The sequence below is a fragment of the Cimex lectularius genome, unplaced genomic scaffold, assembly GCF_000648675.2.
Source record: "Cimex lectularius strain Harlan isolate CLEC.00 unplaced genomic scaffold, Clec_2.1 scaffold98, whole genome shotgun sequence".
Lineage (NCBI taxonomy): Eukaryota > Metazoa > Arthropoda > Insecta > Hemiptera > Cimicidae > Cimex > Cimex lectularius.
Window position 1 is genome coordinate 198,616 of NW_019392897.1, and position 22,261 is coordinate 220,876.

The 22,261-nt window shown below is 36.1% G+C and overlaps 3 protein-coding genes across 5 annotated transcripts in view; 1 reads left to right on the forward strand and 2 right to left on the reverse strand.

The window, feature by feature from the left end:
- LOC106664314 (sortilin-related receptor-like) overlaps window positions 1–6,573 on the reverse strand; it is a 74,897-nt gene extending 68,324 nt beyond the window's left edge. The window contains exon 1 of the mRNA XM_014389931.2: window positions 6,498–6,573. Coding sequence (XP_014245417.1) covers window positions 6,498–6,536 — 39 coding nt within the window. The 5' untranslated portion in view covers window positions 6,537–6,573. The remainder of the gene's footprint in view (window positions 1–6,497) is intronic.
- The window catches only part of LOC106664218 (MORN repeat-containing protein 3-like), a 106,708-nt gene that overhangs the window by 71,991 nt on the left and 12,456 nt on the right, over window positions 1–22,261 (forward strand). Inside the window, exons 1-5 of one of the 3 annotated variants that reach the window (XM_014389711.2) lie at window positions 17,087–18,930; window positions 19,038–19,105; window positions 21,587–21,758; window positions 21,823–21,980; window positions 22,048–22,207. In XM_014389711.2, coding sequence (XP_014245197.1) covers window positions 21,593–21,758; window positions 21,823–21,980; window positions 22,048–22,207 — 484 coding nt within the window. In that variant the 5' untranslated portion in view covers window positions 17,087–18,930; window positions 19,038–19,105; window positions 21,587–21,592. Of the gene's footprint in view, window positions 1–17,086; window positions 19,106–21,586; window positions 21,759–21,822; window positions 21,981–22,047; window positions 22,208–22,261 lie in introns of those variants that run through there. The other 2 variants (XM_024229196.1, XM_014389712.2) reach the window with 2 other exon arrangements.
- LOC106664217 (zinc finger CCHC domain-containing protein 8 homolog) lies at window positions 15,613–19,477 on the reverse strand. The gene is made up of 7 exons (XM_014389710.2): window positions 19,226–19,477; window positions 16,953–17,071; window positions 16,684–16,895; window positions 16,495–16,613; window positions 16,293–16,434; window positions 16,030–16,217; window positions 15,613–15,960 (listed from the first exon to the last, which is right to left on the reverse strand). Exons 1-7 carry the CDS (start codon window positions 19,331–19,333, stop codon window positions 15,679–15,681), a joined length of 1,170 nt encoding a protein of 389 aa, XP_014245196.1. The 5' UTR covers window positions 19,334–19,477; the 3' UTR covers window positions 15,613–15,678.

The following is a 22,261-nucleotide window of genomic DNA, read 5'->3' on the forward strand; positions in this document are numbered from 1 at the left end:
TCTATCTCTCTCTCTCTCTCTCTCTCTCTCTCTCTCTCTCTCTCTCTCTCTCTTTCTCTCACTGTCTCTCTCCTTTCTTTATCTATAGCACACTCTTGTTATCCGCGGGGGATACGTACGAAGAAAACCGCGTATAACGGTTGCCGTGGATAATAGGAAACACCTCAAATAATTTTCATCTATCTGCATACTAATCAGACACATCGCGTGTCGGCAATTTTACGCATAACTTACGTACACATATTTCAGTTTTTGTTTTTGTACATACATCAACAGGTATGCACCCACCCACGACATGAAATCACACCACTCTCGCGAACTTTCGTAACCGGCTTGGAAGCCTGCGCGTTGTTGAACCACAAGAACGAATTTTTGCACTGTTTTAGATTATTTCACGTATGGATGACTCATTTTTATTGTAAAGTTTAGCGACTTAAATGCACGATTTGTTGCATATGGCAACCATGTGTGAATACGTGGATAACAACGTCAACTCTATATCTTCTTATCTCTCCTCTTCTATTCTCTTTATCAAACAATATATTTACTATTAATTAAGGTTTTCAGTTGATATAAATAATTAATTGTAATATATTAATTGATCAAGCGGACCACGAAACTAGTGAATTGAATATATTTACTTATCCATCTACTTCTCAATCTATTATTCCACAGTCGATATCTTTATGCCTATCCCAGTACAATGCTGAAAGGCATGCGGCTTCGTTAATGAAAAATTGTAAGTAAAACTTTGTTATTTTATTCGGAGATCGTAAGATGCGGTCTGGTATGATGTATGTTTTAGAAAAGCATTTTCTTTATCGTGCCAACGTTTCGATCTTTATTGAGATCATCTTCAGGCCTCAAAGTGATTGTTTTCCGTGTTGATGTGTCATTCTTGTGAGGCGTGTTGAAAGCGCCTTGTATGTCGTTAATTCTGCTGTTTGATTGTCTCAGTGTGGCATTTGTAAAGTTAAAATTGCGAAGTTTGTTACTTTAGATGAAAGAAAGTTGAAAAACTCTCGGGCTTTCTAAGAGTTCCACTGTACACTACTTTCTTGACCAATATTATTGTCTAAAAAAATTACTTCTAACAAGACAGGTTTTTTTTATTCTTCCATTTTCAGATTCAAGGAACCACACTTTCATTGACTATTTTATGAATGTACAAGAGCAATTACTTGTAATAATATTATTATTTTTTATTGGCATTTAATTTAGTTTTAACTTTAATTATTTTATTGTAAACTAAATTATGAACAAGAAATTTGAGATAAAATCATGGGATTCGAACCCACGCCTTCGGATAGATACTCCGATGATCTAATTTTGACCTTCCAAAGTATTATTGTTCATTAACTTACGGTTCCTAACCGTACAATAGCCTAACTATATTAAAAAAGTATTGTAGAAATGTGATGGAAAAAAAATCTATTTTGTCGTCATACTTTATGCTTAGCAGTATAAAAGGTACAAAAACGTAATTTAGTCGAAAACGATGTCCTTAAACGCCCTATGACGGCGATGATTCGAATCGCATGCCGTTACACGAGTTCAAAAATGTGTTATTAGCAATTTTTCGCCCAGCCTTTTCACAGCTATTCCATATCCAGTATTCCATAGAAGGGAGATCTCATGTGGAGTGTGGCCTATTATCGATGATTGTTCTATTTAAAACCAACCTGTCCGACGCGTATAATCTCAACTGTGACGCTTTTTAACAACCAATTTACGTTTTAAATTAATATTTGACGATTTTCTATATTTAATATCAATCAATAAACCTATATTTGAATTATTTTTCTATTTGAGATTTGAAAACAGATTTTCCAACTTCTTGTAAACATGGTTCTACTGTCAGATTTGTTTATAACGATCCGGATTTTAAGCATTAAACAATTAATACAAGCATATTAATACAATATAACATTGGAATTATAAACATAAAAGATTCAAAGGTCAAGAAGGTTTAAAGATAAATAAAATAATGTATCGTCCAAAAAAGTACCTACTTCGTCTTTATGATAGCTTGGAGTCAGTGACGTGTAAAAGGTAGTAAAAACGGAGATACTTAATGGTTCGGACTTCAAGAAATGAGATAAATTCCTATTTTAAAAGATTTAATTGTCATCAATAATTTTATGTTTGCGTGAGTTACACGATTATGTTCTCGCGAGGGGACAATGTTTTCAAATATGCTTTTAGATATGCAAACGTTTGCTAATTAAGTAGGAGCTAATCAAATAAGGTTTTTTTCGGCGTGAACAATACAGTTGTTGAAGGGTAAAAGGGGTTTTCTCTTTTGCACCTGATCATTAAGGAATAATGGTTCTTTTCAGCTGAATTGACCTTCTTCCATGACGAAGAATTCCCGATTATAACCGCCACTCAATAAAATTGGATTTTCCAAAACATAAAAGTTTTAATCAATTTTTTAATTAAACATTGGTTAATCAAACGTTCGTTTTCCATAAATTTGTAAGAAGTGCTTAATTAACGTTCACAATCATGCATGATTCTGATAATGGCATTCGGAAATCTGTAGAAATAGAAATTATGAAGGTGGGGGTGAGCACGAGGATTCACTTTGTGTAAATAATGGTTCTACTCACATTTGTTGTTTACAACTATCCGGATTTCAAGCATTAAACGCCCATCATCAGTTTAAAGGAGTTACAAACACGTCTCAACAACAATTGTAAGAGTGAATCCTCAACCAACGCGACTTTCCAATGAGAAGATGGTTTTTGATGCTACTCTATTTTTGAACATGCGAAAAACGTGAATTACAACACAACTAAATATTATCCTATTAAATACTGTATAATTTTAAATTAGTGATTAATTTTTATGTCAAATATTATTTAAGTACATTTTTAAAATAGGAGGTAGATCAAAATATATTATATTTTTTAGGCATTTATCTTCAGGTTTAATGTGTGGTGATTAGTGACCGTTAATCGATAATTATTCAGGAATCGTGAGATGCGGTCTGGTGTGATGTAGGTTTCAGAAAAACATTTTCTTTATCGTGCCAACGTTTCGATCTTTATTGAGATCATCTTCAGGGCTCAAAGTGTGTGTCTTCTGTGTAATTGTGCCATTCTTGCGTGTCGTGTTGAGAGTGCCTTGAGAGGGCTACGATTCCTGTATAATAATTCAGGTTTAATTTTAAATTTTTTCATTCCAAATTTCTCAAACCGATTAGTTCCCTCCCTGTTCTCCCTCTGTTGAGAATTCGCAACAGCAGAGATCTAACACTCGGGTGGTGTTGTTTTTTTTTTACTCATTTGTAAATATGTCGGGTTCGAAGCAGGACCGCAGGATTCGAACCAGGGACCTATGCCTTACAATGATGAGCGCCGTGTCAACGCCTAAACCGATTGTAACACTGTTGTATTTAAAGTTACATTGAAATTGTGTTTTATTTCATTTGGATGATCTTTAAATTCAGAAAATTTGTTCGATTTAAGCAAGTGTTCTTTCTTAGAGTTCTTTTTTTGACTATACATTATTTTATTTTTCTTGAAAACCTTCTTGTCTGTTTATAATGTTTATAATTCCAATGTTATATACTATTAATTTAATTTGTTGTATCAAAAAAGTAAGTATGGAATTAATAGCGATCAACTTTTGCTGTTTCACGTCGAATTAGCATCATTTCTTATACAAGTATTAGAAATATAAGAATATTATTTTCTTAAACGCGGAAAAGAAAACATGCCCAACTGCCGGGCAATTGCCAAACTTGAAAATATATTTTTTTTAAAGGGGAAGAATTCTACACTTCTCAACCCCTGTTTCGAATGTTTTATTAATCAATGCCAAGATGGAAAAATATGACTGATTTTGGCTTGAAGTTTAGAAGGTAAGATACCTCCATGGGTGGAAAAGAACCTTTGCGGAAACTGGAGAACTCCATTTTGTAAAGATTTAATAAAATCGATTAAACAGACGATGGTTAAAATATTGAACAAAAATGTTTTAAAGTAACACCTAAATTTTATTAAACAATGCAATAAACATTAGTGGGACATAAAGAACATTATTAAAACTGCATTTTACATAAAAAGGTCATATCAATAACAAAACAAAAACTGACATTATAATAGGAATACTAAAATCTCCTTCAGGCAGTGCTAAAACGGAATATGTAACAGCTTCGGAGAGCCGGATCGGCAAAGAAGCTTTCTACGTATGAAGAATTCGGTCAACGTAAATGGGGATCATCTTCACCCGGCTAATAATAGGCCATGCATGGTTGACACACGGCCACTTATTTTTAGCGTATCTATCCGAAATGTAGAGGACAGTTCTAGATGTGACCACCTTCATCCGATTAAGAATAGGCCGTGCATGGTTGACACACGGTCACTTATTTTTAGCGTATCTATCCGAAATGTAGAGGACAGTTGCTAGATGTGACCATCTTCATCCGATTAAGAATAGGCCGTGCATGGTTGACACACGGTCACTTATTTTTAGCGCATCTATCCAAAATGTAGAGGAAAGTTGCTAGATGTGACCATCTTCATCCGACTCACGGCCACTTATTTTTAGCGTATCTGTCCGTTGCTAGATGTGACCCACTTAATTGAAGGGTGTCATCCTTGACTCCGTATAGAGAGCGAGTATGAGAGATTACTATGAGTAATGACTATTGCTACCCGATATGAGAATTTGTGCTTGAGCACGGCAGCGTGTATTTTGCTCTCCTGTTCCGATTTTTGAGGGAGCAGGATTGCTTTATTGTATATAGTATTTGACGTATGTGTATCCCATTTTGCCCTAGTTGGCTCTCTAAAGCCTCTCCTTTGGTTTTAGAAAAACATTTTCTTTATCGTGCCAACGTTTCGATCTTTATTGAGATTATCTTCGGGGCTCAAAGTGTTTGTTTTCCGTGTAGATGTGCCATTCTTGTGTGTCGTGTTGAAAGTGCCCCCCATGGCGAGTGTAATCCCCTGAAGCCAAATTTTGGTAAAGCCGAAATAACGAAGTGGTTGAAGAGTGATTAAGCGGCGAGAAGACATAAACTCAATAATGTATTCGCCAAATTACAATTTTCTTAAATATTTTAAAGAATCTCGATCAGTCACAGAGTCTGTACGTACACGTATAAATAAATATAACATTCGTTTTATTTTCTCCCAAGTACTACTATAAGAAAGCTTACGATAGCAACGAATTATTATAATAAAAATTATAACACATTCAGTTGTGTTATAATGAAAGAATTTCTTAAGAGATCCTTTGTTTGAATATGATGAGTGGAAACAGGAAATCCTGGCCAAGTCTTCCAACGAAGACGTTTATCAATTTATCGATTTTTCGCTAAGTTTAAAACTTTAGGTTATTAAAAATCCTCGGATTTACAGTACGCAAATTCGTAGAGAAAAATAAATATATGCCAAAGAAAACTATAATAAATAGCTGAATGGTAGAAAATCGCTTTTTAAAATTAAAAAATGGGACTTAGTGGGACTTTGATTAAGAGTTAATACGGTGTACCATGACATTCGACCATATAACTTTGGTTCCATCACATTAAGAGCTGTTTGTGCTAAAGTAATACAATATGTATATAAGTATATATGTACTATATCAATTGAAACTAGTAAACAAAAAATTGAATTTTTCGCGAAGCTCTTGGTATTAAGCATCAATTAATACATTCTAACAAATTGATGGAAGAATATATACCTTTTTTAATTATTCAGATATCGTGAGATGCGGTCGGGAGGGGGGTTACTCCCGACCGCATCTCACGATATCTGAATAATTATCGATTAACGGTCACTAATCTCTACACACCTTTTTTAAATTTTACTCTGTACATACAAACGTCTTTACATATTATAAAGACGTTAAAATTATTCTCAATATAATTTTTTTTTTTTTTTTTTTTACTTTTGTTAGACTTAGCAAATTTTTGTTTCAATTATTCGATAGTGTCGTCTAGAATTGCTTAATAAGCCACGTTTTTATATTTATATTTCAATATTATTAAATTATAATTTGAAATTAAGACAATTTTTTTTCAGCTAAAGTAATTTTTTAACACAATTGAGTGTCGTTTCAACCCAGACGATTACAAGTGGTTAAATTGTCGGAAAATGCCCAAAAACTACATAAAAAGCTGTATTAATTAAGTGTGAATTTTTTTTCAAAATGCGATCACCTATGAAAGTGACAAGAATAATTCCAAATTTTTCCAAGCGATTACAGATAAATTGATGTTTGCCGCAGGAAATTTTTTCATTTAAAAATTTGCATCTTGGCATATAATAACACATTTTAAAAAATTATTCAATATGTCATTCTTATTCCAACGCCTTTTATGAAATATTTACATGCATTTATTTATTTATGTGTATATGTTGTGTGTTCTTTCGTGTATTTATGTATTTTCTTGTTTTCTTAATAATAATTTTGAATTAAAAACGTATTGGTCAATTTTGTCAGAGTTAAATTAGTAACAATTTTGTTTAAACACTTACGCGGTTGAAGAAAAAAAGGAGAGGAAGAATCCGGAGCATGTTGTCATGGGGAAGGCACTGAGCAGACTGAGTCCTGAGAGTATGAGGAGGGCCGCGGTCGTTGCGGTAACGGTCTTCGAGCCCCCATCACATTTCCGTCATTTCATTCCGATTGATGCTTCATGGCTCTTTTTAACTTTTTCCCATCATCTTCTTGAACAACGGAACAAGACGATGTACAGGAAGAAGACCGACTCCTGATGATTGGGCCGGGATTTACACCAGAGGCGGTCCGATCCGTCCGATGCTTCTGAAAATATTTCGTATTCATATCCTTATAAACTTTGTTGTTTTTTTTTTCGTATTTTTCATTTTTAAAAAGACATCTTATTTTTCTATTTTATTAACACATAATCGAAAAGTTTTAACCAGCACGAACTGGTGGGTCTTCTAACCCCCCGTTTTCCTTGTATTATCAGATTCGCACAATCTTTATAAACCGAGCACACGTATTTTGTTGTTTTTTCAAACTACATATATACATTTTTGTCATTAATTACAATATACTTATTTTAATATAAATAAAATTACATGAGATCAGATATTCGCGAGTTTTAATAAAAATTGTTTAATTTTGACGGTTTGAAAGAAAACTCGCTGAACCACCGGCAAATCATTTAGTGATCATTTAGAATTTAACTAAAAATTTGTTAGCTAGCTTGCTCTTAATAATAATTATTGCCTCCTCTGACCTCCCAGAGGGCCTTAAATCTCTTAGACAAATAGAATCACATTCTTCATCACGAGCGGTATGAAACTTTTCTTGGAGGCGGCGAACGATGTCTAACCCGTCCTTTATCATGTCGTGGGTTCGAATCCCGTTCGTGACACTTACTTTTTCATTTTAACCAAAAACCTTACATAAAAAGATTAATTCATTGAAAGTTCTAATTTCGCCAATAGACGACTAAATATAATGGGGTAAATTATAGTCATCAAGAATGTACTTTATGCCGCACTAATATACATATTTTGATTGTACTATTTAATAAAATTAAGAAATTAAGTTATTACTTCAAAACATTTTTGTTCAATGTTTTATCCATCCGTCTGTTTAGCTCTTTTTAGAATCTTTACAAAATGGAGGACTCCAGTTTCTGCAAAGATTCTTTTCCACCCATGGAGAAACCGAACCTTCTAAACTTCAAGCCAAAATCAGTCATATTTTTTCAGAAGTTTTTTTCCAAGTTTGGCAATTGGCCGTTTTATTTTCCGCGTTTAACATAATATTCTTATAATTTCTTATCTTTATTATAATTACGATGGCTTGGACGAAAATTCACCAAAACAACTGAAAATTATTTACTGATATATTAAAATTTAACTAACAATTTATTACCTAGTTATGCTCTTATAACGCGTACTATCTTCTCTAGCCTTGCTGAGGGCTTAAGTCTCCTAGGCATCGAGTAAACAAGTAAGTTCTTCTCTAAGAGAGGTTTGAAGCTGTTCAACGCTTGTGGGAGACGGCGAACGATGCTAACCCGTCTCTTTATCATATCCTATAGGTGTTCGATGGGATTCATGTCACGAGAAAGTGCTGACCAATTCATCGGGTAATCCTCACCTCCTCCAAGTAATGGGACACAACTAGGTGTAACACGAGGTTGTCCCCAATAAAAAGATTACAGAAGAATTTTCTCAATAGTAACTTAGTGCAATCAAGATCCATTCTTTATGATAATCAGTTCGGTACGGGCATGGACGTTGATTCCACCCCATAGCTAAACTGTTTTGAAACGGCAACTCACACATGGCAACTGAAACAAATAGTTCTCCCGGTCATCTGATGACCAAACCGGCACTCTGTGAACAGTTGCCCATTGTTCAAGAGTCCAAGCGAGATGCTGATTTGCGAATAGTCGCCTTTCTACTCGATGCCTCTCTACCTTTCAAAGAAGCCATGACGGTTTGTAATGCGGTCAGAGCATTAAAACGATCGTCTCTCGCCATCGAACGCTTCCTGTGGCCCTAAACAGCGATCCACGTGAGCTATCGTGACTTCGATCCACCGAAGGTCGTGGGTTCGAATCCCGCTCGTGACTCTAACTTTTTCATTTCGACCAAAAACCATACATAAAAAGATTAATTAATTGAAAGAAGTAATTTGGTCAATAGACCACTAAATATAATGGATTTAATAGGTAAAACGAAATTTAGCTTCACTAACGGCACCCCGTGGCGACTTCATATGTCGCCGAGAATCAAATCCTGATTACACGACATTTGAAAAATGGCAAAAATGAGGTAAAATTCGAAAGGTTGTAGGTTGATATGGGGAGATGCTGTCCGAGGGGGTAGAATACCCTTAAGTATTCTGTGCGCTTCATGTCAGGAGAACATGCTGGCCAGCCAATTGATTGTGGTAATCCTCACACCCTCCAACTGCTAGAGCTACGTGCAGTGGAACGGTTGCATTAAAAGAAAGTCCCCTATAAATGGATTCTTTATGATAATCAGTTCGGTACGGGAATGGACGTCGATTCCACCCCCATACCATAACTGACTGTCTTATAAAGGCTGTGAATCACACTTGGCGCATACATAGCGTATTCCAAGTCTTCTCCACACACGGTTCCGGTTATCTGATTGCCACAAACCAAACCGTCGTTCATATGTTAAGAGAACAGCCCCCATTGTTCAAGTGTCCAAAATACCATTCCCCCCATACTGTACCATTCTCCTATCAATAGACAGCACAGACTCGGAAACAAAATTAAAAATAATATCGATTTCTTTCAAAAATTCTTGAAACCTGTCCTCTAGTCCTCACTACCTTTCCTTATATTTCAGTCGTTACATTGAGTTTATTCCACATATTCCTAATTTTATTCAAGCATCTCCTTCCGGATATGAAGGTAAACTGCGTTCACAATCATAACACACAAAAACATACATTGGCACGATTATACAGGGTGGATCAACTTCTATAGTTCACCTATTTAATTCGAAAAGTATCCCTCTCACGCTTCTTCCGTCGAGCATAACTCGAAATGGTCGATCCTATCAAAATTTTCCTTTCAGTAAAAGTGTCATAAAATAAGCTCTAGAATCAAAAAGTACAATAGATATGTGGGTGTCTTATTTACAATAACAAAGTTAGTATCATTTCCCAGCTAGATGAGAAAGTTATGTTAAATCAGTTACCACCACGCTATTCCTAGCCAAAATTACCGTAGGGTTTGTATAAGAGAATTTTTTGGTAAAGTTAATCGTTTTCGAATTAAATGGGTGGACATAGAAGTTGATGCACGCTGTATATACCAAAAAAAAAAAAAAATCCGAGAGGACAGATGCTGTGGAGTCCGTGATGAAAAACCGAATGCTACCCCTAAGGATACCACCAGGGCGAAGTCGCCAGGAGACTGAGTGTAAGTCACTCTACAATAGGAAGGGTTCTTCGGCGCTTCAGAGAAACAGGTCTTCACACTAGATGACCAGGACAGTGTTGACGTAGGTCTACAGAAAAGAGAGACATTATATTCATCCGTCATCAGGCTATACGATACAGCAGTATTACAGGAAATGAGATCAGAAATCTGATAAGCTCCAAAATTTTTCGATTTCCTCCAGGACTGCACGAAGAAGGCTCTTGGAGTTGACTACTTATCAAGGAAGCTGAATGACGGTTCGGTAGTGCCACTACGTTCTTTCCGTTCGAGACTTCCATAACCGTCTCTCTTACGTTTTCTATCAAATATTAATCTTTATACCTAGTTATTATGGAAAATAAACAAATAAATACAAGTGACCGGTTTCTTGGTCTTACATTACATTAGTAGCAGTAGTAGATCAACATTGGAGAACCAATGCGTTATATGCACAGACTATGTTATTGCTTGGATTACGAGCCATGTAGACACAGAAGCCAACAGTAAATGCCAACCGAGCTGCCAAACGAGCAACAACAATGCCATATGACCACATACTCCTGTGTGCCCCAGCGAACGCCAAAAATTATGTCAAAAATTTATGCTGGAAAGTTTGGCAGAAATGCTGGGCTACAATGATCAACAAATTAAAAGAAGTGAAACTGTCGGTCAAACTGTGGGCCATGGAGAGGATGGATAAAAATCAGAGAATGGTGTTGACTCAACTGCGAATTGGCCGCAAGGGCATCTCCTTGTTAACAAAAGGCCATGGAGATGTGCCCTGTGTGGCGCACAACTAACCGTTAAATATATACTGAATTGTGAAAAATTGGCATCGCGCAGAACATGTGTGGCTTTTCTTAGAGTCTCAGAGCTATTAAAACGCAACAGTGATGCCAGCAAAAAGTTAATCGAATACCTGAAGCAAATAAATGCACATGGTTGCATTTGATGCTTTTCCACAAGTGGTTTTCCTACCTGAAATGAATGCATTTATTAGCGTGTGTTGATTATGTGTGGGGGTCGTGGCGGGACCCCACAGACCCACTAAACTAGATTAGCTTAAGATTAGGTGTTTTAGAGTAAAAGGGGTGAGGCACATGCGAAATATTAATACCCCAGTGTCTCCCCAATTTTGAGCTGTACATATGGTATGAAAGGTTTGAATCAGTATGTCTGTATTTATTAGCGTGATTGCATATGTGGAATATCCAGTACCCTGAAACCTGCCAAACTAAGGTTAGGCTAAGTTTGAATGTTTAGGTATGCATCAATTGGAGAGCCTTTTCATCACATGTGAAAAGGTAAATAACAAAGTCCCAGAAGTTCTATCAGAAAGGTAGCTAGGCTTTCTACGGGAGAGCCAATTCTTTTCTTCGTCTTCAAAAAGAAAAAGAAAAAACCCTGATAACTAGCCAGCCAAAAATAAATCATTTTTCTACTGTACAATATGATTTGTTATGTTCATGTAGGTAATTAACTGTGTTACTAAACTATGAGGTTTCATTCTCGCATGTATTGATTATGGTTCGATAGTCTACGGCAGTGCAGCCAAATCCCACTTTAAAAAACTTGAAAAGGTCCAACACAGGGCAATAAGGCTTTGCCTCGGGGCATTAGGATCTTCCCCTCTCATTTCCTCAAGGTAGAGGCCAATACGGAACCACTGCATCTAAGTAGGAAACGACTAACAACAAAATTCCTTGCTACTCCAATGCACGATCCCAACCATCCTGTAGTTATGGGAATGGATTCTTTGGCTGCCACAGCCCTTAGTGAACCCCACAAACCACCTAGAGTCACGCCCCCTCTACTTGAAACTCATATGAAAATGAAAAGCATCTCTCTGGGAAAAATCATCCGCTCGTCAAACACGAAACTCCACTGGCTTATTCCACTCTTCGCACCTAAGGTTATAACGTGCCTACAGGAATTGAAAGGTGAACAGGACTACATTAAGGTCTGTTTTGAGACTGGTAGAAGCCTGCTGGCTACGGTAGTTTATACAGATGGCTCAAAATCCCAGTATGGGGTGGGGGCCGCAATACTTAATATAAATAATGACTATTCCAGGCAGTTTAAACTCCCACCTTTGTGTACGATCTTCTTCGCTGAAGCTGTAGCCATAAGGGAAGCTATAAAATACATTAAACAGACAAAACCAGCCAAGACCATAATTTGTTCGGACAGCCTTAGTGTTCTGACAGCCCTGAAGAAAACGAATACTCCTGACCATTATTCTAGAGATCAAAAACATTTTGTTAGCCTGCGGAAGCGGTATAGCTATTCATCTTCTCTGGGTCAAAGGCCATAACAGCAACTGGTTTAACCAGTGGATTGATGCATTGGCAAAGGAGGCTGCTCTACCGGGAAACGACATCAAAGAGATCTCAGCCTGGGACATTGTATCGCATAATAGTCTTAGTACTCAAGAAATGGCAAAGCGAGTACAAACAATCATCCAAAAGCAAAGGCATCTGGTACTCTACCTCCCAACCAAACATCCAGTCTAAACCGTGGTTTTCAAATGTCAAAAGAAATAGAAAATTCTTTACTACTATATGTAGACTGAGGTTTAACCACAAGACTCCCATCACACATGCATAAGAATTATACAAACAAGAAAATGCTCGTGCGACAATACCTCAACGGCGTACGGAAACCACATCATACTGGGATGCCCGCTGAACACTACCGAAAGAGAACATATTTTTAAAGCGCTCAAGAAATATAAAATCCCTCTCCCCACTGGTAAACTTAATACTAAACTACACAAACTGCATTGAAATTCTAGATACCGTATACAAATTCATCACCGATAACGACATAGATATTTAAGATACATAACCATCCTTGAGGCATGGTGGCATCTGGGAGGGGGGGTCGTGCGGGGATGGTTCAGCTGGAGACCATTGGGGGACATCTCTGCGCTCTCAGGGCGCGTTATGCTCTGGACTGGGTGATGGTGTTGGACTTTTCCAAGGGTAGCTTTACCATGAAAGGTGTTTTATCCACCACCATCGGGAACAATCTGTTATGATGAGAATTTCCCCATTACAAATGGAGAGCCCAGGTGTCCTCCTGGCCGGACGGGGGTCGCCTTCCAGGGGCTGGTAGCATCAAGCAATGAACGTAGATGGCTAGATGTACACTAGTTCAAGACAACAAAAAAAACTATGAGGTTTGAATTATAATTCTTTTTTTAAGTTAATGTTCACCCCGATAATTTTTTATGAATATAAATATGTTTGTATTGTGGTTTACATTTTGAGAGCCTCTGTGAAAGATTGGTTTTTTACTCATGCCCCACAGCACAACTTCCTATAAAGTCTCAACGGACTATAAAGGAGAGGAAGAACACAGGAGAGCATCAGATACAATGATGTACACAGATGTCTCCAAAACAAACGAAGGAACCGGATCAGGCGTGTACAAGCCCAAAACGTGAGCAATCAAACTCATTAGGGAAGTACACTTTGGTCTTTCAAGCGGAAATACATGCCATTAATGCTCGTGCCCTGGAAAATCTTAAAAGAGGTTACACTGACAAAAAGCCGACCAAGTCCCAGACCTTTTAGGGATGGGGTACGAGTCTACCCAGGCATTTAACCCCTCGGGTCTTGGTCGCCCACCCTGCATAATGTATATATACACTGACAAAAAATCCTCATAAGATAAGCTAGCCAAGCAGCTATTAAAGCATTAGCATGTAAAAGAATCACATCAAAATTTGTCAGTGAATGCATCCAAAATCTCCAAAACCTGGGGAAACACAACAACCTGATTATATCTTGGGTGCCAGGGCATGGGAATTTTGGCTAACGAGAAAGCAGACAGACTGGCCAAAGGAGGATCTGCAAGACCATACATAGGCCCCAAACCTATTCTTGGGATAACAAAAACAAATATAGAATCCTCCATCGCAGAATGGATCCAAACAAAACAAAAGGAGAAGTGGATAAACTCTAGCGGTGCTAGACATAGTAAACTTATGATGAAACCCTCACCGAGACTGGCAAAAACACTGCTGCAATTGGAGAGGGCCAAACTCAGAGGAGTGGTAGGACTACAAACCGGTCACTGGTATCTGAGAAAACATCTACACAACATGGGTATGGCAATGATCCCATTTGCAGATTAGGTAATGAGGAGGAGGAAACAGCCATCATCTTCGAATGCGAAGCAACAGCTCAATGGAGGTTTAACCTAACGTACGGAAAAGACTTAGGGAATCAAATTGCAGCAGCAACAGTCAATGACCCGATACTTCTAGGAAGAAGGATTGAATCTATTGACTGAACTAAGGAACTAGGAAGGTACAATAAGCCAGAAGGCTGCAGTGCCTGGGGAATACATACCCCTCTTCCTAGTATCCTTTTCCACCATACCATACCATGCCCCACAGTAAGACGCCGAGAGGCCCAAGGTCTAAGGAACAAGGTTGCCCATTTGAAGGGATGTCTCATGGACTTCATAATTTGCCTCCAAATACATGATGGTCCGTAATTATGTGCTGAACTTGAAATTGCCTGATAGCTACTGTCTTGTAGATGAAGAGGGCAATTGCCTTTTCAAATCCTTTTGGATTCATCATTTTTCCTCCTCCCATTCCAATTGCTAAATGGATATGGCCTATTCTCTCATGTTGGTGAACATGATTCTTCATTTACAGCTCAGTTTCTTGGGAAACAATCAAACAGTCATGCTCTATTTAATAGTAATTATTATAGAGCTTTGCATTAACTGGTCGAGGTCCCCTGTTTCTTTTCTGGTATGGGCGTCAAGTTAACCATAATTATTTCAACCATTAAATCAATTTAGCAGTTCAGCACAGGATATTGATACTGACTGATCAGGTCCTTAATCAACGTTATTATATTACATAGTGATTTTCTTTATATTAAAAAATATAAATAAATAAAGATTAAAACATACTTTATATTTTACAAATTTGTGAGGAAAATTGATTTACATAACAAATAGAATATAATACAATTTTTAGCATGATTATCTAAAAATATATAGAGAGAACAAACATTCTGTCTGAAGAACTTTATCTCATTCATATTATCATGTCAAAATTGTAGAAAACAGAAATTATATTGCTTTAAATGTAGTTTAGGAAAGGCCAATAAATATGCATCATATTGTGAATTTCAACTGAACTAATCTAATAATCAGCAACTTTTATAAATTGATTTTTTACTGACCAAATTCTACTTTTTTTCTTTTTTTTTTAATGGTATTTCAACTATGTGGTTATTATATGAACCGGCTTTAAAAATTGAACAAAGTTTAAACTTTACAAGCTATTTATTTCAAGATTTAATTTATTATTTATTCATTATAAACAATTTACATTTTATATATAAAGGGGGAGGACAACAGCATTTAATTGTTTTTCTTGAGAGTTCGCAACAGCCTCTGCAACAACCTCTGTCATATCAACCCTCGGGGTGCCAGTGTTTTTAAATAAAAAGCCCATTTGTACGTATGCTGGGTTCAAATGCAGGGCCACTGGACTTGAACCTGGGACCTTTACTTTACAGTGATGACCACCGTGTCAACGCCTAAACCATTGCGGCCACCAACACCCCCTTTAATTGTTTTAAGAAGAATATCAGCCATTCCTTTAATATTTTAAATAAGTAACAAAATTCAATAATTTTCTTATATACAAACTTACTTTTAACTTAAAATATAATATTGTTATAAAACTGAAACAAAATCAAAAATGCAAACTAAATATCACAATTAGATAAAAACTTATTTCAATTTTTGGATTCTTTCAGCTGATTCAGCTTGGCTCGAACAGAACTGAGGACTACTTTTAACTGTTCGTATTTCCCAGTAGCGTTAGGAAGATTTACAAAATATTCAACATCGCTGATATCCTTGCTGAAGGCCTCAGGCGGCGGGAGTTTTGTATAAGGCGAATGTAATTTAAAAGCAGGAGTTCCAAATTCGACAGACTTTACTTTTCCATGTGTTTCATTCAAAGAATCGTCAGGAAAATTTACATCATTGTCTTCTAACATCTTGGATTTTTCTTTCTATAAAAAACAACAATCAAATTAAAATAATACATGCTTTTAAAACTTTTTTTTTCATAAAATGCATACTTTTTTCTTTTTCTTTTTTTTCTTGGAGGTAAATTTAGGTGTACTTGCATCTTCTTGTTCAGCATTTTCACAGTTGTCTTTAATTTCATCATTTTTGTCTTCGCCTGGAGGAGGAGGCTGTTCCTCTTCACATTCCGGCAGGGAAGGAACAAACACTAAATTCGTACATTTAGTGTCTATAAGAACATCTTAAAGACAAAAATAAAAAAAAATAACGACTATCACACAAAAGATCCTGTAGAATATAATCAGCTGGCCGTTACCTTCTGTTTCTTCAGTTTCCATATCCCTTGTTGAACTGTCTGGTGAATTATTTAACACTTCCATTTTCTTTTTTAAACATTCAATAAAAAATTCCTTGCTGTGTTCACGATACATCGGCAGAGCATTATATTTTTCAGTTTCCTGAAATTTAGTTTGTTTTAAATAATTCATTTCACTTTTCAAGCTGTAGCCATAACTTACATTGAGTGTATCCGCATTAGGCCAGACATTGTAACCAGGGTATTCGATTATTTTAGACAAGTCGTAATCCGTCTTTTCAACCACTATCTCCCCTTCTTCCTCATTCTGATTTGGTACTCCTGTAATAAATTATATGTTCAATCAAATTCAAAGTTTTCTACTTCTTTAAAAAATAAGAGATCTACTTACTTTCACCATTTGAATCGAACATGTTTATGCCTGAATTATTCCCCTGTCTGCACTCCTCAAGCCAGCCAGGAGGGTAACCTATGGATCGCATATTATAGATAAACCTCGGTAGCTGATACTGGTTCAGACCGAGCGCTTCTCTTAATTTCATGCTTATGACCCCTGGCCTCACATTGCTGTCTTCTATTTCAATGTGATAACGTTTAAAACCCCTGAATCAATTGCCATAAATATCTTTGTCATTGTAATTATTACCAAAAAATAATTACCCTCCGAATCTAGATTTCTGTGGGTATTTTCTTTTTCTATTGTCTTTTTGATTATCTGCACCATCTTTATAACCAAATGAACCTTCGTCTTCACCGTCCTCAGGAAGAATCGATATTTCCTATTGGATAAAAATGAAAAATGGCTAATGTGCCAGCACTTTCAACAAACTACACTAGAACATAACCTTACATTAAATAAAATGGCAATAATATTTTCCTTTTAGTAATAATAGTAGCAAGTACAATCGAAAAAATAATTAAAGAATGGATATGTAATAAACCCTGAACAATGTCTTTTTTTATTGGTTTTGATTCCCATATAAGCCAGAAAAGGAATTGCAGAAGATCAGGGCCAACAGCAGGATTCAAACCCACGATCACGGTGTCTACAAACTGAGAGTCTAATATGTGAACCACTTGGCTACCGAGGCCCCCTGTAGAATACATCAATGGCAAATCTGCTTACCTCCATGAAACATCTACCTGAACCGGTAATGTATAAAACTTAGAACTAACAAGAAAATTTCTCACTGGGCAAGAAAGGAAGAGAATAGAAACGAACAATTTCTACAATTTCAAGTACATGCAAGTCTAAAAACTGGAATTCTTAAAATACCAGGACTAAAATCATCAATGTAGATCTACATTTTAACAGGCAGGAAACAACTGTACAACTCTAAACCACCTCACCTCTACATAACCCATTGAATTTTCATTTCAAAATGTGCAAGATCCGTCAAGAAAAATTAGAAACAACGAAACACCAGACAAAACCAAAGTGATATCAACTGCTGGTACATTGATGAACTAGAACACAAAGAATACAGGGGCAGGAGTATTCAGCCCTGAAACCAAATACTAAAAATCCATGGGAAAGTACATGGGTATCCTCCAGCCTGAAGTCCATGCAATCGAGAGAAGTTCAAACTGAATAAAGGTATACAAACAAGCAAATCACATCATATAGCCAGGCAGCTATCAAAACACTATGCTCAAAACATCATTAGCTCAAAGTTGGTGTTGAAATACAAAACTAAATTAAATAAATTAAGTATGCAAAGACCATGACAAGTAGGAGTAGAAGGAAAATAGAGCCTATGCCCTTGGAAAGAAAGGGGCTGCTATACCGCTGATAGGTCTAAACCATTCTGTTGCATAGGAATTCACACTATCAATCTTAGACAAAAAGACATGATGAAAATGAGGAAAAAGTGGAATTCACTCAATGGGCACAAACAATCCAAGAGCCTTCTGGCAAGTTTCAGAAAGAACGCATCAAAGGAAGAAACAAAAAACTTTTTCTAACAAGATTGTTAATAGGACACTGCAGAGTGAATCTGCATCAGCATTTGAGGAAGATTGGTATAATCCAACAAGGTGCAGATCCCGTAATGAAGTGGGAGAAACAACAATGCATCTATTAATATAACGTAGCGCTACATTTTGTGTGCATGAAGAAGTGTTTTACGGGAAGACATTCAACCATGGAATAATCAAATTTCTTGATGAACTAGAACTCACTGTACTATATGACAGAACAGGGAATACAATAGCTTTCAAAGGACACAATATATTACAACCGCATATTACATTTACATCTACAAAACAGTGAGGAGAGGCAGATTGAGATGAAAAAAAAGAATTGCTTAAGTGCATGATCAAGTATTGTTAGGTTTGCAGAAGAATTCGAACACAATGTGCCACAAATTTGGCAAGACATGCGCTGTGCAAATGGAGTAGATTATCTTTGTATTCAAGAAATTTAGTACTACTCATTAAAAGCAATTGTATACAAAATTGTGGAAATTATTATAACTATTATTTCCTTTAGCTAATGGCAATCTCCGTATATTTAATGTAGGTTTTAAACGTTGGAAAGTTTTTATTTAAGCCTTGCTTAGTTGAAAGATTATTTCCAAAATAGAAAATTGATCATAACATCAAGGAACACATGATACGTCAACAACATTGAAGGGAGGTTTCTCGGTTTTATTTGTTTTTAGAAATTGTAGAATTTGACATTATATCAATATATAAAAACATTAAAGTTATAAAAAAAAATAATTAATTAAATGTTCTAGGTAGTTGACGCTAGGGGCACATTCACCAGAGCAAGGATATAACTTTTATATTTCCCAGAGGAGGTTTGAAAGGTACACGTTTCAAGATTACATAAATAACTTATCAATATAACATAAATAATTAAAAAATCAAACTATTAAAATTAGACTTTATTTTGAAAATGAGATATAAAGTTTATAAAACAGACTTACCCTCCGGTAGAGGATCTTTGTGAACTCGTCTTTCTCTTCAGGCTCGATTGAAATGCTAAATAGATTATTGTCCTCGGACGGGGCAACTTCCTCCTCCTCCTCGACCATTTCGAAAAACGTGAAAAAACTATTTGTCACGAAAAAAAAACCTTTTTCTCAAAAGAAAAAGAAAAACAGGGACCGAAAATTGAGCAGGAAATTGTTAAGTTGGAATGAATTATGAAACGGCAGGCTATTCACAGGTTATCGGAAACATTTCGAGGCACGCTACTGCCTTTTCAGTTCGCCAACTTAAAAATATTGTAAACAAATTTCCCTGCGTTAACTATCTTAAAAAATTATTCTACTAAAAATTTATCATAATATAATATGCAAATGAAATTTGCGCAGGTCAAAATGTGAATTATATTAGAGTTAATCACTAACTATTCGAACAATTTTGATATTTATTTATATCATTCTTTTCAGCCCCTCCCATTAACAAATTTTCTTGCATCAATTAATTACCCCAATTTTTTAGACTAAAATGTAGCCTACCTTAATAGATTTTATATGCATTTGTCTTTATTAACTATTTTAGTGAAAATAACTTGCCCAAGTAAATTCAAATTGTCTTATAGAATAGAATATATACTTATAAATATAGACATCACAAATAATAACAAAATACATTACTTAATTTTTTTCTTTTTGTATCTGTGATTTTGTTAATTTTCAACCAATATATTATTCTTCTCTGGAAATAGAAAACTTTTTGATTTGAGCTGAACATAAAGATCCATGACACTGTACAGGCTCCCACTTCCCCAAGAGCGCAATCATGAGATTTAGTAGGGAATCAAAAAGATGATGAATACATTTCTTTTTAATTTTTAAAATCCCTATCCTCATTTGTAAAATGAGAAGTTTAATTTCATAATAAAAATAATAATAATAATATAAAAATACAGTAAAGTTAATACAATTTCATAACACAGAAGTGTATGTACCTAAAAGTAACGCAAGTAAACAAGAAAACATATTTTATAAAATATATGCAAATCACAATCGACCTTTGGGGGTGAGGGTCTTTGTGGATTTGTTTCATATTATCGAGTTTGTACAGTTTTTAATAAAGAAGAGTATATATTGTTAGGTTGGAAGCTTAGTACTGAAGATAAGTACTGAAAGGAATGTTTTAGTTTTAACGGTGGAACAGAATGTTAAGAGTTCATCGTTCTTGTTGCAATAAATTAGATAGGATTTACAGGGATTGAACTAATGTATTTTCTCATTTAATTATAAGTAAGGTGAAACATCATAAGCCTAACACAAATGAGAAATGATTGAAATAATCATAACTAAATAAATTAGCGTATTCACTTTGGCAAAGCCTTAAGGAGAGTTGGTTTGATATTAGAGACTGTGCTCAAGCTAGGAAAGTAACTGTCACCTCCCTGGGTCCTTTCAGCCATATTCGTCCAGAGTATTTTGTGGTACTGACCACTGCACCTCTACTGAGATGCATTCATAGAATTCAGATCAGGGTTCGCCTCATCTTTACTGACAAAGTTGTGGCCTGTCGTCCGTAGCGGAAGTTCATCCACTTCATGGCCACTCCCTCGGCACTGTAGCATGTACTCGGCACTGTATGCTACCTGGCTTGCGCTCCTGGGTGATTCGAGATGAAGGAGACCATGCCTATCATCTGTATAGACTCCGTGAGTTCAGTTATGGCAACAGTGATGGATTCTCAGTGGATCCTCTCATTGTGTACTGGAGCACCTCGCAAAAATAGTGGTAGTCGTTTGGGTACCTGGACATATCAGGATGAAGAACAACAAATGTAAAGATGAGGTAGCAAAAGGTGGGACATCTTGCCTTCCAAACCGAACCACCGCAATCCAGCCTACTGATACTGTACAAGCAGTAAAGAATGCAATAAAAGAATTCTGGCAGAATGTGGGCCAAATCATCTGAGAAACTCTTGTGTTTCAACAGCCTGACTGAACGATGGCCCTCCTGAGAGTCAAAGAAAAGGGATCATGCTGACCTGTTTGGAGAGAGGCCATACCTGATTGTGCCATACTCGTGCAGGTGTCCTGCTTGTAGGGGAAGTTTGCTCGGTATGTCACAGTTGGTCTTGTCCCTTTGTAGGGAGTAAGTAGGCTTGACACCCAATATAAAAACAATCTTTGGGCATGAAAGTAGGTTGTACTTTCCCCGTATTTTACATGAAATATTGTATGTATAAATTATTTATTGCATATATTTTTATTATACAGTTTATAGGAATGTGTTTTGTTAAATTATAATTTAAAACCACAATATTTCATTTCATGTTGTTTGAAGTGTCTAATATATTTGTGTATTATTAATAAGGATAACATGTTTGACAAGCCGTGTGCTGCTGAATTTTTCAAATGGAGAAAATATCCCACACCCCGCTCAAGGATGCTGGAGGACATGACAACAAAAAAGGGATTGAAGAACAAAATATTCACAGCCAGGAGAGACTGTTACAAAGGCGAATGGAAAGACAATTTGAAAGACGGTTTGTGCACACTTAAAAATTAAAATTTGTGATAATCCGATATTTTAAGTTACACGCTGCGCAGGATGGGGATTATACTTGGCTAACGACAAGAGCAAGTCCCTGTATGAAGGCCACTGGAAGAAGCATAAGGCTGATGGATTCGGTGTTCATTCAATCTGTTTGAAAAACGGCAAATATAAAATTATGGAATCGGGTTCTTGGAAAAATGGAAAGCCAGATGTAAGCGCTGAAATAATTTAATTTAACATAATTATGTCCAATTTATTTGTTTCAATGATGGTTCAAGGGAATGGGGTTTTCCTACAAAAATGGCAACTACTATGAAGGTACATTTGAAAAAGGGAAAAAACAAGGCCATGGAAGAATGTGGTACAAAAATGGCAACTTTTACGAAGGGAAATGGAAGAATGACAAGAGACACGGCTTGGGATTATTTGTTTTCAGTTGTGTTCAAAAGGTTTTTCTTCTTTTTTTAGTGTTTGTAAATGTTGATTGTTACA

Bases quoted from the DNA above. Each gene is read 5' to 3' on its own strand.
- LOC106664217 (XM_014389710.2), bottom strand. From the start codon at position 19,333: ATGGTCGAGGAGGAGGAGGAAGTTGCCCCGTCCGAGGACAATAATCTA. The intron at 16,614-16,683 runs GTAAGTAGATCT...AATTTATTACAG, and splicing joins GTTCGATTCAAATGGTGAAA to GAGTACCAAATCAGAATGAG. The intron at 16,218-16,292 runs GTAACGGCCAGC...TTTGTCTTTAAG, and splicing joins GGAAACTGAAGAAACAGAAG to ATGTTCTTATAGACACTAAA.